This window comes from Delphinapterus leucas, chromosome 17, assembly GCF_059928025.1.
Source record: "Delphinapterus leucas isolate spDelLeu-1000000601 "Yukka" chromosome 17, BTC_Dleu_Yukka2, whole genome shotgun sequence".
Lineage (NCBI taxonomy): Eukaryota > Metazoa > Chordata > Mammalia > Artiodactyla > Monodontidae > Delphinapterus > Delphinapterus leucas.
The window spans coordinates 31075447-31098099 of record NC_143145.1 but is presented as its reverse complement, the minus strand read 5'-3'; the positions used below and the strand labels follow the sequence as shown (position 1 = coordinate 31098099).

The following is a 22653-nucleotide window of genomic DNA, read 5'->3' as shown; positions in this document are numbered from 1 at the left end:
CATACAAAGGGCAAGTAGAATGAAACCCTTAAGAGGCATTCTACCTGAAGCCTGTTATTGGGAACAGGACAATTAATTATTAGCAATCAAGTTCAGAAGCTTAGACAACTGGTATCTAAATACAAAGAAATGTTCTCCATCAACTTCATAATTTTGCCAAGAACTGGCCCTCAGCTGCTTCTGAAATAAACTGGATACCAGAAAATGACTATGAATTTGAATTGCTGTGCCCTCTCTGTAGCTTATAGCACTATGGGAAGTGTTCATCAATAGTAGCCATATAGTTCCTATATAGCAGTATTTTTTTTCTGTGATTGTTCAAGTTCTTTCTAACGTAGTAAAAAGAAAAATGATGAGTAACGTAGAGATCCTATGCTCACATAGCTCTCTGCAAGGATAACTCAGTACTTTATTTTTTAAATGAATTAAGTTCTTAGATTTTTAGATAAAACATAGTACTTTTTCTCCCTCTTCTGAAGTAACACTGCTGAAATCTTTAGGGAGAGATTTATGCCAGAGACATTCTGGCATATTTGTATTTGGATACAGTTGACCTCCCTTTGATTACAGAGTTATACCTAAGGGACTAATAGCTAAAGAAAGAGAAAGCTGTACAGCTGATGTTTAACTGTAACACGAGCATCATCTTGCAGAAACTTTAGAGGAAGTTAAATGGAGAAAAGCTAGTTCTCATTTTTCAATTTTGGAGGATGAATACAGCTGGGTTTGTTTATAAAGTCATACTAGAGGCCTAACAAGCTGTATTAATCGCTAATTCATCCTAGGAAAAAGTAAGGTATGTCAATGAATTTGGAAAGGCACTATATTTAATGTTTTACCTACTGTATGCAAATAACATAGTAATTAATGCAGTCAAAACATGAGGGACAAGCAAGTTCTTATTTGGCAAGGAAGGAGAAAACTGTAAAATTTCACCTTTTTCTTCTTAAGATTAATTCCTTTAAAATTTTTTGGTAAGTATAACTAGTAAAAATATGCTATTTATATCACAAAAGGCTTTCTAATATTAGGGAATTTATTTACCCATAAGACCCTCAAAGGACAAAATGAAACTCAACTTAATTGCTTCGGTATTTTAACTTTCTCCTCCTTTTCTATGACCTTCTTGAGGCACTCTTCCATCAAGTTAATGAGCCTTTCATAGTCTTTCAAATATCCACCGTGGTCTCTAAAGCAAACACAGTTACTCTGCTGTCGAGAACTATTACAAATCATAGAATGATCTTCCAAGTTACATTAGGATACTCAGGGTAAAAGCGTGTGGTTTTGTTTGGTTTATAGAAAGCCATAAGAGTTCTGGAAGAGTGTGGGAAGGCAGAGGTCTGTTGGAACAGAAACCTGGCAATGAAGGGCACAGGCTGAAGGATACATTCATTGGGAAACTTTCGATGAGCTTAGGAAAGAGACAAGAAACAACAGGGGCACATGAGGGAATAGGATAAATTTATCTTATGTACATTTTCTAATGAGTAAAGTGGGGTAATGTCTATGGTAAGAACAATGGCATTTTGGAGATGTTGAAAGAAGACCAGAATGGCTGGGTCAAAGTTAACAAGAGAAACAGTAGCCTGAAGCTGAGATGGTCTGAAGACCAAATCACATAGTCTTTTGTTCAGTATCCTAAGAGCAATGAAAAGGCATGGTCTATATTCCCTATACTTAGTGCTGCATCTAACGGAGTTTACTTGACAGATGACTGGAAGGGACTACAGGCTTATTGACAGATTGACTGTTTCTCCTTATAAAGCCGCTATGGTCTGAATTAGTCTAGTTTACTAAAAAAGCTATATTTGATAGACACCTGAATATATATATAGACACCTGAATATACTGTATTCATTTTTTCTTTATTTATTCATTCAGTTTGTAATTATCATGAATTGTTGTCATACAACACTCAACAAGACAAATGTGGTCCTTACCCTCGTGGAGCTTACTCCCAAAAAAGGAAGAAGAGGAGAGGGGGAGGAGGAAGCAGAGGGGGAAGTGGAGGGGCAGGAGGAGAAGGACGATAGGTGGGGAAGGAGGAGGGGGCACTTAGAATCAGGAACTATGACGGAGCATAACAGGAGACTTACTTGACTTTTCATGTTCATGGAAGAAGTTGATATTTAATGAGACCTGAAGGATGAGGAAAGAGTCATGTGAAGATGGGGAAAGACTCTTCTAAGCAGAACATGGCACATGTCAATGCCATGAGGAAGAAAGGGAGCTTAGTGTTTAGGGACTAAAAGAACATCAGTGTAGTTGGTATATAGTGAACAAGGGGGAGACTTGCAGGGAATGAAGGTGGAGAAATGGCAATCTTGGTGGAAAGTTGAACAATATGGAAAAACTTATAGTTTATCCAGGCTACTTGTCTATCATCAGGTGAACAAGCGGAACATTCTCTAGGAATGGGAACCAATATTTAACCAGGGGAACCAGATCTGACAGGTTAAATGTTTAATCGAATATTATTTAGAGCCCTCACTCTGTAAGTGTGGTCTGCCAAAGCTACCCTGAGTATATGCGGCAGCATGATGAAGGGGAGAAAATTGAAGCTAGAATCAATTCAACAAATATTAACCAATGGGCAGACATAGGGGTCAGAGTTGAGTAAAACAAAATTCCTGACTTCAAGGAGTACACAATTTTGTATAGGAGAGAAACAACAAACTGTTAAAAAGTGAGGTAATGGCTGTTTGACAGAGATGAGGAAAGTCTTAGAAACAGAGGCGGATGCCCTGTTTGTGGTCCATAAGGTGTGCTCATCACTTGAGCTGGATGCTGAAGGATGGGTGTGAGTTCCCCGGGCAGAAAGAGATTTCTAAAGACGTTGTGCTCTCTGGGAGAGCTGGAGAGAGTGCCTGCCAGCAGCTTGGCTTGGCTGGAATGCCAGTGCATAAGGGATTGGAGAATTCAGGGCTGGCAAAATAAAGAGGGTCAAGGACATGGAGGTTTTTATTGTATTTCTAGAAATATTCCTGTGGGCAACGGGGAGCCTAGAGTACCAGACCAGAAATTAGAAGATCTCGACTTTGATGCCCACTTCACCAATTAACAACTAAGGGACCTCAGGCAATAGTGTATATAATATTTGGTATTTACTGAACAGTTAATATGTGTCAGGGACTCTGCTAAAATATTTATATGAATTTTCTCATTTTATTACCCAAACAGCCCTACATGGTGTGGCAAGTACTAAAGTGAAGACACTGATGCTCAGGTAGTTTAAGGAACTTTTCCAATGTCACACAGTCACTTACGTCCTCATTCCTAAGATGTGGATTATAAATGTCTAATCAACCATTTTCACAGCACAGCTGCAAGGATCATGTAAGATGGTGCACTATTAAAGCCTATAAAATCCTATCTAAGTGCTCTTTTGTAAGTTATCTAGGAAGCAGGCAGAAACATTAGAGCAGAAATAAAAAGGATTAGATCTTATCGGGGCATCATAATGATTTAATAATGAAGACCAGGTCATTAGCGCCACATATTTCCTTATTTGCTTGGTAGGGTTAATTAGAGGAATACAAAAATAATTTGCACCCAAATGGGTACAGTTGTTCAATGCTTGCATTGTAAAGACATGGCATTTAAGTACCTACTATGGGTTTTGTTTTCAATGATTTGTTTTTATTTCATGTGGAAATCAAAGAGGTCAAGGCGTTTATCTCTTTATCTTAAGACCAGTGGGCCATGCACACTCTGGATTATCAGAGAGCAACAGGCAATAATAAAAATGATGAATTAAGATGGCAGAAAATGAAATGAAAGGGCAATTATTTCTCATGACAATTTCAGTTGTACTGTCCTTTATTAAATACTCTGAACTTGAAGGTCGCAAAAACAGTTATTTCTGTGCAAGTAAGTATTCTCTGTTTTCTCTGACAAGGAACAACAAGGGACATCTTTGTATCAAATATTTCAGTTTGTCCACTTTCTACCTCTCTTTGAAAAAATTAAGCATGACCAGGTCTTTTAAACATAAATCCTGAAAAGATGTGGTTTTAAAGCATATTTATAGAAAGCAGGCAAAAAGTACAGCAGACTCCTGGTTACTCATAGGTACCCTTAGGCATTCATAAATGATCGTATGTACTCATGGGTACTCAGAACATATGCAAGTTTGCACAGATTGAAGGTGTCCTTGTGAACATATAGAGGAGTGTATGCCTGGGTTACAGTTCCTCCCTGATAAGATACCAAATAGCTGAATTATATATCTTCTACAAACCTGGGGAAATATTAACTTTGTACTTTGTTCTATAAGTGCCTGGGAATAACAGATGAGCAATATCTTAAAGAAGTTAATCTAGAAGAGGCACTTTAAGCTTAAAAGAACTCAGTGATGCAAGCAAAGATGGAAGAAAGCAGCAGCTTCCATCTGCTGCTGGGATAACTGATAAAATGTCTTAAATGTTTTAAGATTGGCAATTGCTGAGATTTACTTTGCCAAGCATTTTTCTTTATAACCTGTAACCTCATGTATATTTTAATAAGAAATCTGAGATGCATGTTTCTAATCCATTTACACTTAACTCATTAAAATTTAGTTTTGTAATAACTATCTCGGGCTTCCCAGGCCTTTAAAAATCATTTTAGTCTTTTATCTTTGAAGCAGAAAATTCACATTTTATCACCAATAAATGAAACTTTGCCCAGAAAACAGGAACTTGATTCTAAACTCTGTACTCAGGAAGTTCAAATTTATTTGAAAGTCAGGAAACCTAACTCAAATTCTTCTGATCCTAAACAAAATGTCTCTCAACACTTCTTTTCTAAGGTAAAAAGTACAGCAAAATAAAAAGATATATCTGTGGTTATGGAATTCTTTCACTCATTTTCAGTGCACGCATTCTAATCAGCAATAAGCAAAAGAACCTGCACAGAGAATAAGAATTTTCCTCTTTGATAGCGATAAAGGATGACTAGCTAGTGACTAAGGATGAGGCTGAAAAAAACTGATTGATGCCATAGTTATCAAGGGGATCATCATGAAAATCACTCGCTGAGTTCACGTGTACAAATTCAGCCCTACCAATAACTAGCCTCAAGGACCAGCTGCGTGTTCTTGTGTGCGGGAGGCAAAGGACCTTTCCAGAGGTCTGCATTCCTTCTGTCATTTCATTCTACATCCCCTTTGAGTCTAGCACTTGGCTTTTTTTCCTTTCTCTTCTTTTTGTTCCATAGATTAAAAGTTGTTTATCCTGGCTGATAATATTGAATTCATTTAAATGCTTTAGGTATTCTCTTACTGCCTCTTTCCTCCCTTGAACTTCATTTTACTTTCAAACACGTTTAAATGAGGAAATCCTTGTGAAAATGTGCTGCAAACAGTAAAACAGAGCTAAATTCTTGTCTTTGAATGCCATTCCTTTTAAGAGTGGCAGCAGGAGTGGATAAGGTAATGGCTTATCTGGAGGTCGAGTTCAAATCTTACTTCTGACATTAATTCTGTGACCCTAGCCAACTTATCTAACTCTTCCGTATCTCAATTCTTGCCAAAGATCTCTATTTCAAAGGATTTATGGAAGTGTCATGTAAGTTATTAAATATAAGTCAATGGTAATGAAGAAATGACTGTTACACACTAAGAGTGCAATAGATATTCACTGTATTATTTATTATTAGAGTAAAATATAAACAAAATTGGTTATTTCTCATCCACTGTCAATTATTAACCTTTGGTGGCAGCCTGGCGCTATAGGCCCATCAGTTCTGATTCACCGTTTTCCTAACTGATCTTTTAAAAGATATTGTCCAATATTATTTGTTCTTTTTCCAATAAGTGAAAACTTCCTCCCACAAAAAAGGAGTATAGTCCTAAATTTTGCACTTAGGCTGTTCAAATTTATTTGAAAGTTACAAACCTAACACTCAAAGTTTTCCAATTTGGAGTTTAGTCTTCTGGGGTTTGGTTATTCTTAAAATTCAGTCCCAGTCTTCAATATTCATCCCTTTGTTCCATGTTTGTGCATGCAAATTCATATATACATACTTAGGCATTTTAAATCTAAGTTCACAAAAAAGTCACATTCATACTCACATTGATTTATTTCTATGTCTTCTCACCAGGATCATTTGTGATTTTACAATGTCCTTTCAGAGTCTCTGATAGCAAATTCATTCATTTAATCAATATTTATCAAGCACATCCTATGTGCCAGGCAGTGTGCTAGGCACTGAGGATACAGTGGTGCAGAGCATGATGTCCCTGTCTTCAAGAACTGTACATTTTTGTGGAATAGGCTTAGAGATTATGTACTAAATAAGAAATTGCTTTGAAATAAAGTAATGCAATGTAGATTTCTGTGGTCAACCTTAAATTATCCATATGGATCTTTTCTCTCAACATGTTTGCCTTAAAACCCAGGGAATGCCAGTTATCTGACAATGGTTAGCAGATCCTTCCTGGGTTATCAAAAACTCTAAGATGATTGTATTTTCCCCAAGATCTTGTCACTTCAACCAGTTAGAGAGGCTGTTAATTTCTTTCATTTTCTTTGTCTTCTTCAAGGTTATATAGCAGGCAAGGCAAGTATTTATCAACTCTCTACTGCTAGCATCTGGTAAGTTCCAGGGTGTACTAAGAACTTATGTGTATGGCTTTATCCCGTCTTTTAGAATTGAACTGAGAATGTCCTTTGTTAGCTTTAGCAAAGTCTTGTCTGTTGGCTGACATAGTTTATGCGTGGGAAAAGAGACGCGTTTTTACCACAACAGATTCTTTCTGCAGAAGGTTAGGTCACATTTTTACATAGCTTTTATATTATATACCAAATAAGAAAATTGTGTTGAAAGAAAAGGTAAGGAAAAGAATGTAAAACAATACCATGTTTTGTTAGGGGTTTTTTGTTGTTGTTGTTGTTGTAAATTTTTGGTTGGCAACCTTTAGTAATTGTAGTTACTAACAGACTTTTAGAAAAATTTATTTTGAATTGGTACGAAAGACCATGTTTTCTTTGAATGTGAAGTTTGTTTTGATTGTGACAATCTAATGAGAAAAGGTTTTAATTTTCATAATTTGAGAGTCATAGATTTTTCTGCATATTTATGTTTATATACAACAAATCCATACAAACAAAAGCATGAATTGAATGATATTACATTTTCATTTTCTAAATGTTAAATAATAGAGAAAACATTAGGTTTTTAATGAAACTGATTCCTTTCTTTGGGCTCAGGAGGGCACAAGAAGGGCTCTCCTGTGGGACTAAGAAAATATTTCCTATAATCACCTCTTAAATTTACCCCTCCCACTGCTGAAATATATAGATTTGTCGTAATATCCTATATAAAGGGGGAAACTTAAGGAGAAAACTTACAAATTTTCTTGAGGTCAATGAATCACAGAACACAGATATTTCTGGCTTATAAATGTATGCTGACAAATCATCACTAATCATTAATTAAGATGTCAGTTCCATAGAAAATGTGTGTGGCAATTTCGATCTTGAAATATATGGTTTGGTCCCACAAGAAATGTGTAATGAAACAAAAATTATTCAATATTTAAATTGGATGGAAGAATTTCTGGTAAGGTAGAAATAAGTACATATCCTTCTGGGGAAGGAGGTATAAAACATTGTGGTGTCTATTTCTATTGATGCAAATATGCTTTTTAAGTCCGATAATACCTCCTTTCCACTAACAATTTACTATGAACTACAACCCATGCACTGAAAAATAATGTTACCTGTTTTTCTCTACTGTAGCCCCAATGAGTACATGGAATAATAAAATCATAGAACCAGAAGAAAATGTGAGAGACAATCTTATCTAGACCCACAACTATAGGGATGGGCATATGTAAACTCTTTCAGATAAATACCTTTCTATTCTCTTCTTAAGGTGTTCATAACTAAACATGCACAATCCTTCCTGGCAACTCACTCCAGCCTCTGATCCCTGGACACTCCATCTAAAGTTGCTTTCCCCTTCCTTCGATAACTCTGTCACCTGTTATATTTTGTCCCTAGAACTTGTTATGACTTGAAATTGTGTTATTTATTGTTCGCTTTTTGCTGATGGCCTTCCTCAATAGATGCAAGCTCTAGTCTGTCTTGCTCATTTTTCTCATAGTTGTTGACTCTTAACAAGTTACTCATTAAAAATATGTTACGTTGATAGAAGGAAGTTAAGAAGTTAGGATGTTAGGAAAGAAGGAAGAAAGGCCAAAATGTTCTACCTATGTCTAGCTGAAATCCCTTCTGCTTTCAATTATGCCTATCTCCTGTTTTTCAGTCTTTGACAGATAAGGGTAACAATGATACCACATTCTCCAACAAAAATCCCTCCATGTACTTGAAGAAAACTATTTAGGGCAGTTAAGCAGGCAATAAATCTTACTTTACCCTTAATTCCTTTTAGAAGAAACAATGGAAAATATATAAATAAACAAGATAAAACAAAGCTTTAATTGATGATGACAGAGAACTAAGAATTATTAGTTTCAAGGAGTATGAAATCTCTCTGCTTAAAAGAGACTATTTTAAAAAAAAGAGGAAAAATAATCAGACAGAGAAAATGGTTCTAAGGGGAACTATGACAGAGAATAAATAGTGGTGGTGGGCGGAGTAGCTAAGTAGGACATAAATTCCAGATAATACTCAAGTTACCTGGACTGTCATTGACATTCATCCTTATGTTCTCCAGTTCTTAGCTATCTAAATTCCACGTATTAGTTTTGCAGAGTGAATAGATTTGCAAGACCTGGATTCTTTCAAAAGGATATTTGATAGGGTAATGGCATTTATTACAAAAACACATTTACTTAGATTATTCCAGCCCAAGCAATAAGTGGAAATTTTTTCTCCCCAACATATGTGTTTATTGGTGGCTAAGAAACAGGTCCAAGAATGATTATGGATGAAGGAACATGACAAAGTTCAATCATTTGAAGCAGAAATAAAATCACAAACCTGAGCAATGAAGTTTTCTCATCAACAACCAAGAGATGCAGTTTCCTCTTTGCTTTGCTCTATATTGTCATTATTATGACAGGAATATGAGCAGATTGGAACACTATTCTAAGTAAACATTTGAAAGATTTTACTGTTGGTCTTTCATGTGTTGTATTTATTGGGTAAGAAAAATTATCTGTAAAAACAGACATGGATAAAATGAAGTGTACTTCTATATTAAAATAGGCAGAAAACTGGACAATCAAAGTCCTTCTGTCTTTATATAAAGTTGCTGACAGTTTCATTTATGGGATCATGGAGGTAATGAAAAGAAATATTTTCTTTCAGGAAAAAAGTTCAAAACCTAACCTGTGGGTACCATGTAAAAAAAATATGCTAAGTTTTAACAACTGCTTGGGGGGGAGGGGGCCATACAATTGCATATAGAAGACTTTTTATCTACTGGATGAGGTTGAATGTGATGCCAAAATGGCATGTTTAAAGCTTAAGGAGAAGGATATGACAGAGGCAGAATCAGAACAGGCTGGCTTTGGTAATACTAGGGCTGGTTTCACGTTGAAAAGAGGTTACTATAAGTGGAGTGGATGGGAATCAGTATGGAATGTGATTTGGTGGTGGTAGTAATGGAGGGACCGGGAATGGGCATGAAGGTGGAAAGAGTTCTCCAAAACTTTCCCTCTATATTCTTCCACGCTCTGTTAATTGATAAGAAAAATGTCAACCTTATGATTCATTTCATTGGTTTCAAAATTTGAAAGTGACTTCAAGGGTTCCAAGACGGTTATTCATTCACTCATGCACCACATATTTTATTGCGATCCTATGTGCCACAATCTACTGAGCTAGATGTTAAGGATAAAATGGTGAACATCTACTTAATTTTGTTTTCCTTGTGTACAAAATGGAGATTTGAGTTTTTCTCCTTATCTCACAGAGTTGGTTTGGAATTCAAGGAAGATAGTATAACATATTCAGTAACAGGTAATAATATGCAATAATAATGATAGTAATATCATATTTGGAGAAGTAAAATTTTAGATTTAAAGAGTTTTTTCCTTATTAGCATGAAAACATGTTTTGTTGTAGGGTAACACAGAGAGAATTAGAACAGTTGAAGGTGGGAATGATTACTATTCCGTTAAGAGAGGGAAACAACACTAAAACTGTGAGAAGACAAACACTGAAAAAAAAGCGTCCTTTACAATTTTATTTGGTGCCAACTCCTTTTTTGCCTGTAACATTTTTGAGCTACATCATTTGCCATCAGGTTTTAGTTCAGTGTTTCTTAGACTTCAATCAGTCATTTATCAATTTATTCACAGTTTTTGCCATGCCCATTTACAACTTTTATTAATATTTAATATTTTTCTTTAAATTAATTAGTTAAATATCAAATATTTGTGAATCCTTTTTAAAATGAAGTTTATATCGTTCCTTTAAAGAGGAAATCAGTACCACTTACTATAATAAAAGTAGACGTAACACTCAACAAAATTAAAACAAAATCATTTTATTTAATTCTAGGTAGGTGCCATTGCCTAACCAAGGCCCTTCAGCTAACGCTGAAGAGTTTGTTCTTTCTTTGCTAAGAAAGGTAATTATTGAGTAAGTGCTAAAAAAGTATTATAGATAAGCTAGTACTAAACTGAGAATTCCTCTTTGACACAATCAGAAGCCTAGAAAAGTATTTAAAAAGTGCAAAAGGATTAACTTTCTTACTCAGTGATACAATATTATTTAATGGTATCTGGTATCTCCTATACCAGCTCAAATGTCTTGCAGAGGTCAATACCTTATAATGCAAAGCCCTGGTATAGCTACTCTGAATTGTATAACTTTATATCTAGCTACACCCCTTTATTTTTCTTACTCCATTTCAACAGAATGGTCAATGAACTCTATTACACAGTTGTAAAGCATTTTGTAAGAAATTTTGACTTTTTGTTTTTTCTGTATGCTGAATCCTCAAATTGCTGTTCATTCCACTATGGGTATCATTATGAGTATTTAGAAGGCAGAACAACTGGGACTTTAAGAGGTTCAAGAATTTATTCAGAACCAAGCTTAGCACACCCTCACCATAAATGCTGGGGGAGGAGGCAAACTTCTAAATACGCTAGCAATGTCTTGCACAAGAACATATGGTAAATTAGTGGGCAGAACAAAATGATCTCTAGGGACTTGCTCTTAAGTTTCCTGACCAGAAGATCATAGTCTTTTCTCATAGATAAGAAACCTCAAGCCTCAAACCAATGAGACATAACTCAGAGAGAGGCCCCGTAGGACTTACCTCCTGTTAGCATGAGGGCACATTTGCACATGCAGTTGTCATTATCAGCATCTTTAGTGCTGAAATCAGCACCGTGTAAGATCAGGCTGCTCTGTTTTCCTGCTGTCCCAGTGTGACCCTTTAAATACAACCTGAAGTTAAAAAAAAAAGAAAGATAAGCCATTCAACAGAGTAACAGAACCCAGAAGACTGGTTTGCTGAATGTTTACCTTGTTCATCAGTTTCTCTCCCTTCTCTGAATTCAGCCCTTCCAACAAACTGGTATAAGACCAAAGCTCCCTGAACAGAAAGAAAGAGAGAAAAGGGGTTGGGGGGGGAAGAGAAGGAAGGAAGGAAGGAAGGAAGGAAGGAAGGAAGGAAGGAAGGAAGGAAGGACATCAAACTACATATAGGTAAAATTATCTGTGGCTTGTGTGCTTGATGTTTATTTTACTATGCATACTTAAACTCATATGGTTTTCTGATAATGTAGGATCCACAAAAGGAAAATGGGTTTATTTTATTACTACAAGTATTGATCTCTAAACAAAAAATGCCCTGTAGAGTGTCACTATAGCATATATCACTGTGTTAATATTGAATATTGATGATGTGCTAAAGGAGGACTTACTCTGTGCCAAGCATTCTGCTAAATGCTTTCCGGCTGTTATTTAATTTAATTTTTATATTAAATCCGTGATTCAGGTATCAATATCAAAATTTTGCATACCAAGGCTCAGAGAGGCTAAATAAGCTGGAATTTCACTATGGTTGACTTTAAAATCCAAGCTCTTATTAGTCATTATGTATTCACTGAACAAATATTTCTTAAGCACATACTATATACCAGAAATTGTTCTAAGCACTTAAGATATATCAGCAAACAAAACAGACAGAAAGCCATGCCCTCGAGGGACCTACATTCTGGTGGTATTATGTATTCACTGAACAAATATTTCTTAAGCACATACTATATACCAGAAATTGTTCTAAGCACTTAAGATATATCAGCAAACAAAACAGACAGAAAGCCATGCCCTCGAGGGACCTACATTCTGGTGGTATTCCTAAAACTAAGTTAAACCCCAACTGTTTAACCTCAAAAATGGCATTCTTCAAAGACCCTGCTTTACTCTCTAGAAACATTTCTTTCTTTCTTTTTTTTTTTTTTTGCGGTACGCGGGCCTCTCACTGTTGTGGCCTCTCCCGTTGAGAAGCACAGGCTCCGGACGCGCAGGCTCAGCGGCCATGGCTCACGGGCCCAGCCGCTCCGCGGCATGTGGGATCCTCCCGGACCGGGGCACGAACCCGTGTCCCCTGCATCGGCAGGCGGATTCTCAACCACTGTGCCACCAGGGAAGCCCTAGAAACATTTCTTATATAAAATTTACATTAACCTAGATCAGGGACTCTCTAACAGTTGCCCATATATCAAATCATCTGGTCATTTGTGAAAAAGACCTATTCACTAGGCTGAGGAATTTGTATTTTCAACTAGTACCTCAGATTACTCCTTGCAGACTGTCCAAGGAGAACATTTTGAAGAATATTGGTCTAGAATTCAGAAACTAGTGAACAAATCACAATAGTTGCCTAACGTAGTTCCCTAACATCTGTTCATTCCCTATGGATCCCATATGCTGCTTTCATATCCATCTGGGCACTCTGAACAAATGCAAACTTGCTCAGGCCCTTCACTGGCTCGTCAGGGCTCAGAATAGCTAAACTAAGATTGTCAGTAGCCTCAGTTTGATATTCAAAGTCTTCTCTGACTGAGATCTACCCCTCTCTCTAACTCCACCTAAAACTCCTAGGTTCTCATTCATCAAAATTATCTAGCAATATTCCCTTCAAATCCATGTGTGTTACCACTTCTGTGCCTGAGTCTCATTTATGAATCCTATCCACCATATAGACAATGGGTGATTAAATCTCTGTATGAGTGAGACACTACTAGGACCCAGGCCAGCTCTGAACAAAATTCTACATTACTATTAAACAGAAATAATAAAGATTAATTAATATTTGAAGATATATATATATATTTTTTCCATATGTACATATTTGACTTGTGTTTGCACCTAAGTATATGTATATGTCCCATTATTATTTTGTGAGGTTGATAATGTTTTTAGCAAATAACAGTACTGTTGTATAATTGTGCCAAAATATTTCACACATATTCTGCAGAGATTTTTTTAGCCAGAGCAAAATACACAATTAAACCATACTCAAGTTTTACTGGTTTCAATAATTAATAGAACTTGTAGTTAACAGAAGGCTGAAGAAACCTTCTAATGAACTATCAAATACAAGCTTATATATATATATATATATTTTTTTTTTTTTTTGCTGTACGCGGGCCTCTCACTGTTGTGGCCTCTCCTGTTGCGGAGCACAGGCTCCGGATGCGCAGGCTCAGTGGCCATGGCTCATGGGCCTAGCCGCTCTGCGGCATGTGGGATCTTCCCGGACCAGGGCACGAACCCGTGTCCCCTGCATTGGCAGGCGGACTCTCAACCACTGCGCCACCAGGGAAGCCCCAAGCTTACATTTTAAAACTCTGAGAGTCAGGCTAAAAGTCACTGGTGATGCAAAACTGTAGAATTTCTAACTGGGAATTCACGTTTTACATTGTAGGCAGCCAATGTGGAGGTGGGTTTCATCAGGGCAAAGTAAGGTGAGAGGTTACCAAAGGGAGTCCTAGGACATGTTACCTGGGTGAATTCACCACCTTCTAGATCTGGTCTGCAGTTTTAATTTGATAACTTTCTCAGCCTCTCAGAGACAGACATACACTTGCAAAACTAAGGGGGACTTATGTCAGGTCTCCATTTACAGTCAAAATAAAGGGCCCAGTCTCATGGTCTCCTTAGAGGGAGTTTCACATAGAAAGCCAAATTATAATCAGAAAGTTGCTTGCTTGGTGAACACAGAATCAGAGTCTGGGGGAAGATGAATGATTTCAAAATTAAGTAGCTATGACTCTGCTGGCCTGAAATCTCCCTCTCCACTGGGAGTGGGTAAGTTTAGCCCACAGGCACTTTTGCAAGAGGGATGCTAATTCCAACTCTGATTCTTGGATTCTCTATAAACTGTGATGACTTTCCTTCTTATTGACTTAAGGTAAGTCAATACCATTTTCCCTGCAGTAGCTTTAAGCTCACTAATGGGGATAGACTTTCCAGGACACAGTGATTTTCTACACTGTATTTTGCAGGTAATTTAGCACAAATGTTGAGTTGATATTAACTGAGTGACTGCTATGTGCTGAATATAGTTTATAGTTTTATATGAGGGTTATAATTCAAGCTTCATAATTTACAATGGTTTCTTTGTGTTACCAAGGCAACAGGAATGCATAATTATAAATTTAAGAGGTAGAGAAAAGCAAAAAGAAAATAAAAAGTAACCCAAATCTCATCTCCAAATATAACTACTCTTGACATTATGGTTTATATACACTTAGTCTTTTCCTTGTTTGTTTTCCTCTTCAAATAGAAAATATTATTTATATTTAAGTATACATGTAATACCTGATCATATTCTATAAACATTTTGAACAGTGCCAGTAAAGTTTCTGCCCACAGGCCCATCTCATTTACCACTCTAGAAGTAATCACTTATGTCAATCTTGTACCCTTTAAAAGTTTCTTCTCATGTATAAACACAAATGAAATCATACTTCACATGCTTTTTAACAATAAGTTTTTCATATATGATTTTATGACTATGTTTCCATGTCATTACATATTCTTCTCCAACATAATTTGGCAGCTATTGTATGACTATACCATCAATTGTCACAAGTTTAAGGGTGCCTTTACATATCTCTAAATATGTATGCAAGTATGTACGGTAGGGTTAGAATAAATTGTAGAATAAACATCTACAGTGTTTTGTCCTGACCTTCACCAGTACAGAACTCATCAACGATGTATGTTAGGGTCTGTGAGTAAAAGGAGACATTTTTCCAGATCCACTTAATCAAGACTTGAAGGTCAGTCGTCTAGTCCTGGCAGCTCTTCTCTGTATTATTAAAAAAGTCTTACAACTGGTCTCAGTGTCTTGAGCTTAGCTCCTTCCACTTCCCCCTAAAATCCATTCTCCATGTGGCTCATTCAAAACATGCCTCTCATCGTCATTCCTCTGCTCTGGTTAAAAGCCCTGTTGTTCTCCCAGCACATGAAAGGTACAGTCCAAGTTCCTTATTGTGGTTTATGAGGACTCTGAAGACGTAGCCCTTGTTTACTTCCTCCCACACCAACCCCACACCTCCCATCTCTTACTTCCTGCACACATACATAATGATTCCAGGCTTACCAAACACTTGTTCTCTCAAAGCATCACATTCTCATTTCTCTGTCCCCTTTCCCAGGAAGGCCCTTCCCTGGAAGGCCTTTCTAACTGCTGAATTCCTACTCATCCTTTAAGATTCATTTCAAGTATGATCTCAAAGAACATCAGATGGATACCTTTATGATGAAACTTACTGTGCTTTATTTTAGTTGTCTTTTTACTTGTCTTCTCTCCTAATAAACTGTGAGCTCCTTGAGGCATAAGCTGTGTCTTACTCAACTCTGAATCACCAGAATCTAGAACAAACAGCGTCTGATACTGAGGAAAAGGCTCAACATTCACTGAATAAAGAAATTATGGATGTGAACTAATGACGGGTATAATCAATTTTCAGTAGGCTGAAGGTAGCAAGTAAAATCAGACCCAAATATCAATAACCCTAATAACCAAAATATACCTGGGCCATATTTTCAGAAGGATAGTTTTTGCATCTCATTTAGCTAGGTACTCAACATCCCATTTCCTTGTCAACCAACTGAAATAATTAAAAATTACACAGACACATACACCCTTCTTGATCTTTCCAGTTCTGTTTTTGTTCTCATTTTCTCAGAGACTCCAGAATATGAAAACATGTCTGATATATTATGCGAGTAGAATAAATGAAGAAAACTTACGTCTTCTTATTAGTTCTTATGTTTTATTGAATGGCTTATTTGTATTGTGTGCATACCCAACCGATATCAGAGAACAAATTCAAAATGAAAATATGCTTATGGTAAATTCTTCAACTAAAATTATTTTGAAAAAAAATAAAAGCCAAATAAGGTGTAAAATATTTCCTTAAGGGCCTGCCCAGATTAGGGATCTTGAAAACAAGAAGCAGAAGCATAGAGAGTCCCAAGATAGTGCAATGTAAATACCAGAACATATTGGTTGCAATGATATAAAAGTAGAAGTGAAGGGTGGGCAAAATGGGTGTAGGTGGTCAAAAGGTACGAACTTCTGGTTACACAATAAATAAATCCTGGGAATGCAATGTACAACATGGTGATTATAATTAATAATACTGTGTTGTATATTGGTAAGTTGCTAGGAGAATAGATCTGAAAAGTTTCACCTCAAGGAAAAAAAATTTAACTATGTGTGGTGATGGATGCTAACTAGACTTATTGTGGTGATTATTTTGCAATATATACATATATGCATATATTAAATCATTATGCTGTACCCCTGAAACTAATATAATGTTATCTGTCAATTATATCTCAGTAAAAAAAAAAGTAGAGGAGACCAGTATTTTGAGGAACAGTGGATTTTTTCACCATACAAGACTGAGTAGAACGTGTAATTTATATACAGTAGTATTCATCCCTTCTATGTTGATATCCTTAACATGTTGCAGGGAGCTGCTTATGCTCTTCTAAGGAAGAGTTGTTCTCTTCCACTGGGAAATAGAGATGGCATTTCTTAAAAATAATTTTTCTCAACACTAGTTTAAGCAATTTACAGATGAGCCCAATTATGCTTCTGTGGAATCCCACAAGGATTCTGGGAGTAACAGTGTAGTCAAGGATAGGTCCTCTGCACAGTTAAGGGGCTCATTCTTTCTTACCTAGCACAGAATAGCAATTATTGACCCAAAGCCAACAACTGTAACTGGTTATCTGATAGGGACAGACCGAGAGCTGGCCATTCACTAATACCAAGTATTTTTTCGAATTAGATAAGAAAACTTATTTGAATTGAGGCTCAAACAGAATATTTATGTGGTTCTTTTTATTAATGGTTCTGGTTAATTTCTAAAATATGTATAATTAACTATCCATGACTTTCTCTATTCTGATAATGGAACATCACTTTACAAAAGGAAAGTCAATACACAGAAGGGGCAAAGTCAGCTTTGCATATGACTATGGTGAAAAGGACTTAAAGTGTGGGTCACTGGAGAGAATGCTTCCCCCAAAATAACACCATGAGAATCTTGGACATTTATTTCTTATGTTCAGCCAGTGTAGATGTGGCTTACATGAAGGATGATGTGTTGGGAGATAAAAACCAAATGTTATTACAGAGCAAAGTATCTGGCTTAGGAACAAAAACATGAAGGATGCCAAAACAACAACAACCGACCCCAAAATAACAACAGCACAGAAACTCCAAAAAATACCATTAACTGTGACCAAAAAGGCAGCCACAAAATAGAATCATGGCATTTATCCTTTTCAAACCATTTTTCCTAATGAAGGGGGGGAAAATTATGAGTACCAATTGGTCAGTGACTTTAAAGAATGTCAGCTTTTTAATTTTTTCAATTAGCATCTGAAGGGAAAATGAAACACATGCATACTGAAACTGGTCACGATTTTCTAGTCATTCTTGATGAAAATATAGTTACTCCTTTTCTTTCACTTAACAGAAACTTCAGTAACTAGAAAGACTAAATCACATTTCTTAATGAATGTAGGACAACAGTGCACTCTATTATGGAAGAGTAGGTTTCAAAATATACCTCTGTATCATACAAGTGATTCTATAACTTTATTTTCTTTAAAATAGGCAGCCCAATCCCAGGCATCTAGTTTCTCACTAATTTTGTCGACTTAAGAGATGGCTATACTTCTCACATTTTTACATCTTCACTGTGTTCGGGGTGGGGGCGGGGGGAGTCTCTTTCATTATCCAAGGCAGTGGGAGTTGTATGTTTGACAAATTGAAGTTTGGCCTCAGCTCTTTTAAACAGTAGACAGACTCTTAGATATCTGAACTTTAAGGTCTCACATACTGACAAGCTGAGCAGATTTTTATTTTGGCTCTGAGCTCTCTCCCTGCCACCATATGGAACTAGTTTGTCTTTTTCACAATCACTTGAAGAAAATGCAAAATAACCCCCATGATTCTCTTTCAGAGCCTGGTAGCAATGACTCAATCTGACGGAGTTTCCCAACACTGTTATGTCTTCTGGTTGCTGCTCCAGGGCTGTCTCTGCAGTAACCATCCTCCCTGCCCTGCCCCCACCCTACTAAAAGGGCTGGGCACCAGCAAAGAGTGATATCACAGCATGTCTTTTAGCACTGAGTTTAAATGATATAGGTGACATCTTTTGCTGAACGTAAAGACAATATTTCTCTTGTCAAGCTATATAGAGAGAAAACAGTGTTTGCCTCACTGCAGACTTCTAGCAAGATTGGGCATTTGTTTGCTGTTATGAAGAGGTCATAGGGAGGTATACAAATAATTAGTATTGTAGGAAAAAGGGCAAGGGAAAAATTCAGGAGATGCTAAACTGCTCAAAACGTTTAGTGGAAAAGATTAGTTTGGGAGGCTGTGGAAGACATGGACTTTAGGGAAGGGAAGAGGAGGATATTTCCAATAAAAGGGCTGTGAAATTCACGGCACAATTAAATTGAGGTTATCTAAGATCAAAAAAGATAAGAAATAAAGGAGATTCATGAGTCATTTGAATGTGCTGGGAATGTCAAGTGAAAAGGCAGACAATGAACTTATTTAGATACTAAGCATTTAAGATAGATTTTTATTCCTTTTTTTCTATTAGCATTTGAAGCTGGAAATTATTTATTTTCATAAAATGTCCTTTTTGTTAAGTACAGAGTTCTACAGTGGGAACTACTAAGGCTGGAAGCCTTGAGATAAAGGCAAGAATATAAATTTTATCTTAGCACAAGGGAAGACAAACTCTATATTAGCCTTCCCTAATATAGTAAAATTATCTCTAGTTAAACAATGTTTTCTAATTGTTTTCAAAATAACATCTTCAAGATAAACATTTTATTCTCTTTAATTCAGGACTGTGCAAGTGTATCCTGGGCTTATAAATGACCAGAACTTTACTGAACTGATCCCTTTCTCCCAAGTCCAAAATCAACAATCTTTCAAGACAAAATATTATGTGGGAAGCCTTTTCTCTTCTTTCTTCTACAAATTTTCATTGCACAGATAAATTGCTTCTCTTGTGGCATATCTCATTTTGCCTATCGTAGTATTTCTCTTTATAAATGTGCCTTTTCTTCCTCATCAGACTATAAGCGTTTGATGAGAAGTCTTCATCTCTTAGCCGTCTTTGTAAACTCCATGTATAATATACATGACAGGCATTAAGTAAATATTTATTGAGTCAGTTATGAAATAAGCGTTCAAATTGTTTAGAATTTAAGTTTTACTCATCTCAAGAGATTCTTTATATGTAGTAACATTTTAACTCCAATAATACAATTATGTTTTACAATTCAAGTCCCATGGGCATTTTTCTCCTGATTTGAAATTTGTCCAGTATTAATGACCTAATGGTCTGCTCAAATCATACAGTGGGACACTTTTAATAAGGATGGAATGAGTTTGTGGTTGCCACCAGACATTTGAAGAAATAGCTCATGGAATGATCTATTAAAGCAAATATGAGAAGTGAGACCATCAAGTTTGACAAAGGGATCTATTGGGTTGGCCCAAAAGTGACTTCAGTTTTTAAGTAAAAACAAAAGACACATTTTTCATTTTCACCAAGAACTTTATTGAACAACGTATTCACCCTTTTGTTCCACTACCTTCTGCCATTTTTCAGGCAACTTCATAATTCCATCTTCCCAAAACTTTTTATCTTTTTGAGCAAAGAACTGTTCCAGGTGCCTCTTACAGTCTTCCAGGGAACTGAAATTTTTTCCCTTAAGAGAATTTTTTAAAGACCGAAAAAAATGGAAATCCGAAGGTGCAATGTCTGGTGAATATGGCAGAGGACTCAGAACTTCCCAGCCAAGTTGTAACAGTTTTTGCCTGGTCATCAAAGAAATACGCGGTCTTGTGTTATCCTGATGGAAGATTATGTGTTTTCCGTTAACTAATTCCTGATGCTTTTCGTTGAGTGCTGCTTTCAGTTGGTCTAACTGGGAGCAGTACCTGTTGGAATTAATTGCTTGGTTTTCCGGAAGGAGCTCATGATAGAGGACTCCCTTCCAATCCCACCATATACACAACATCACCTTCTTTGGATGAAGACCGGCCTTTGATGTGGTTGGTTGTGGTTCATTTCACTTGCCCCACAATCTCTTCCATTCCACATTATTGTACAGTGTCCACTTTTCATCGCCCATCACAATTTGTTTTAAAAACGGAGGGCTTTTGTTATGTTTAAGTAGAGAATCGCATGCAGAAATATGGTCAAGAAGGTTTTTTTCGCTTAACTTATGTAGAACACAAACAGCAAAGTGATAAACATAACCAAGCTGGTGCAAATGATTTTCAACGCTTGATTTGGATATTTTGAGGATGTCGGCTATCTCCCTCACAGTATAACATTGATTGTTCTCAATTAATGTCTCGATTTGATCACTGTCAAGTTCAACTGGTCTACCCGACTGTGGAGCATCGGCTGGCAAGAAATCTCCAGCACAAAACTTTGCAAACCACTTTTGACATGTTCTATCAGTCATAGCACCTTCTTCATACATTGCACAAATCTTTTTTGCGTTTCGGCCCCGTTTTTACCTTTCTTGAAATAATAAAGCATAATATGCCAAAAATGTTGCTTTTTTTATCTTCAATATTAAAATGGCTACACAAAAATTCAGTTTTGATAAGTCTTTTTTTAAATGCACGCTGATATGACAGCTGTCACATACAATCTAACAAAACTGTTTCAAATGAAGTCAAAGACAACTAAGCGCTACTAGAGCCATCTTACGGAAGAAAACGAACAAACCTTATGACCAACCCAATATATCTATACATGAGTCCATTCTATTGCATAATTCCCTCCAGAAACAGGGCATTCATTTTAAAGATCTGTTTCAAAGCCTCCGTCTTCTGTGTTAGAGGACAGAGGGCTTGTTTTCCAATGCTGAATCTTAGGACTGTGATCTCTGTTGGAGGAGGCTGTATTAAATAAATCTGTCATTATGTGCCACACTATTTTTTGTATGTTGGAGATATATTCTGTTACTCCGTTGTCCATAGGTGAACGGATTACGTACTTATTTGCGATAGCCTTTCAATGAGTATGTAAGAAAATGATAGGAAAATATATGAAGCAAAGTTGGTGCACCTATAAAAAAAGAGCGAACATATGCCAACGACAAGAGAGTTGTATGACAATGATCTACATTCATAGTTATGAATCTATAAGTAGAAGGAAAAGTTCAAAAGAAGTTTCAAAAGAAAAGAGGATGTAAGTAGGAAGATTAAAAGATCTAATAACATACAGTTTGACTAATTAAGAATTAAGGACGTGACAGAGATTGAGAGATACTTAAAGAGACATAAAGATCAAGAAGATATAGGTAGGGCTTCCCTGGTGGTGCAGTGGTTGAGAGTCCGCCTGCCGATGCAGGGGACACGGGTTCATGCCCCAGTCCCGGAAGGTCCCACATGCCGCAGAGCGGCTGGGCCCGTGAGCCATGGCCGCTGAGCCTGCGCGTCTGGAGCCTGTGCTCCACAACGGGAGAGGCCACAACAGTAAGAGGCCCGCGTATGGCAAAAAAAAAAAAAAAAAAAAAGAAGAAGATATAGGTGGTTTGGTACAAAGTAAGTATGAATGAAGAAAAGAACTGACAATAAAGTCATCAACCAAAATTTTCCTCCTTTTATCTCCCCACTCCCACACACACACAAAAAAATATACAACATTAACTTCTAAACAGTAGGACTGTGTCATTGTATTTGCATATGTGTGTCTATAGAACTCAGGAGATAGTATAACAGAACAGAGTTTGGAGCTTAATTGTCTGGGTTTAGAGTGTAGCTCTCATCCTTTCTGACGCTCAGTTGCCTCATCTGTAAAATGACTCTCATAATAGTAATGTCCTTCTAATATTGTTGTGATAACTAAATGAAGTAATACATATAAAAGCCTTGAAAAGACTGTCACATGTAGAGTACTTATGAATATTAATAAAAAATTAAACAAAGAAACCAAACTTCCCTAACCAATAACTATAAACTACACAGAAGCATGGTAAACACGAGCTATATGAATAAGTCTAAATTAAACAAGCAAAATGTATATGACATTGATAGACATACATAAGCATACAGACAGTGACGAAGACAGTGAGATAGACATGGAGCTAATTAAGACATGTATGTAGGCAATAAGCTGGAGAAATTCAAGATGAAAAGGACCAATTTTCTCAAATCCATAGG

The 22653-nt window shown here is 36.6% G+C and overlaps 1 protein-coding gene across 2 annotated transcripts in view; it reads right to left on the bottom strand.

Moving 5' to 3' along the window:
• ANGPT1 (angiopoietin 1) overlaps positions 1–22653 on the bottom strand; it is a 253440-nt gene that overhangs the window by 2700 nt on the left and 228087 nt on the right. For both annotated transcript variants that reach the window (XM_022584589.3, XM_022584588.3), the window contains exon 8: positions 11224–11354. In XM_022584589.3, the coding sequence (XP_022440297.1) occupies positions 11224–11354 (131 nt within the window). The remainder of the gene's footprint in view (positions 1–11223; positions 11355–22653) is intronic.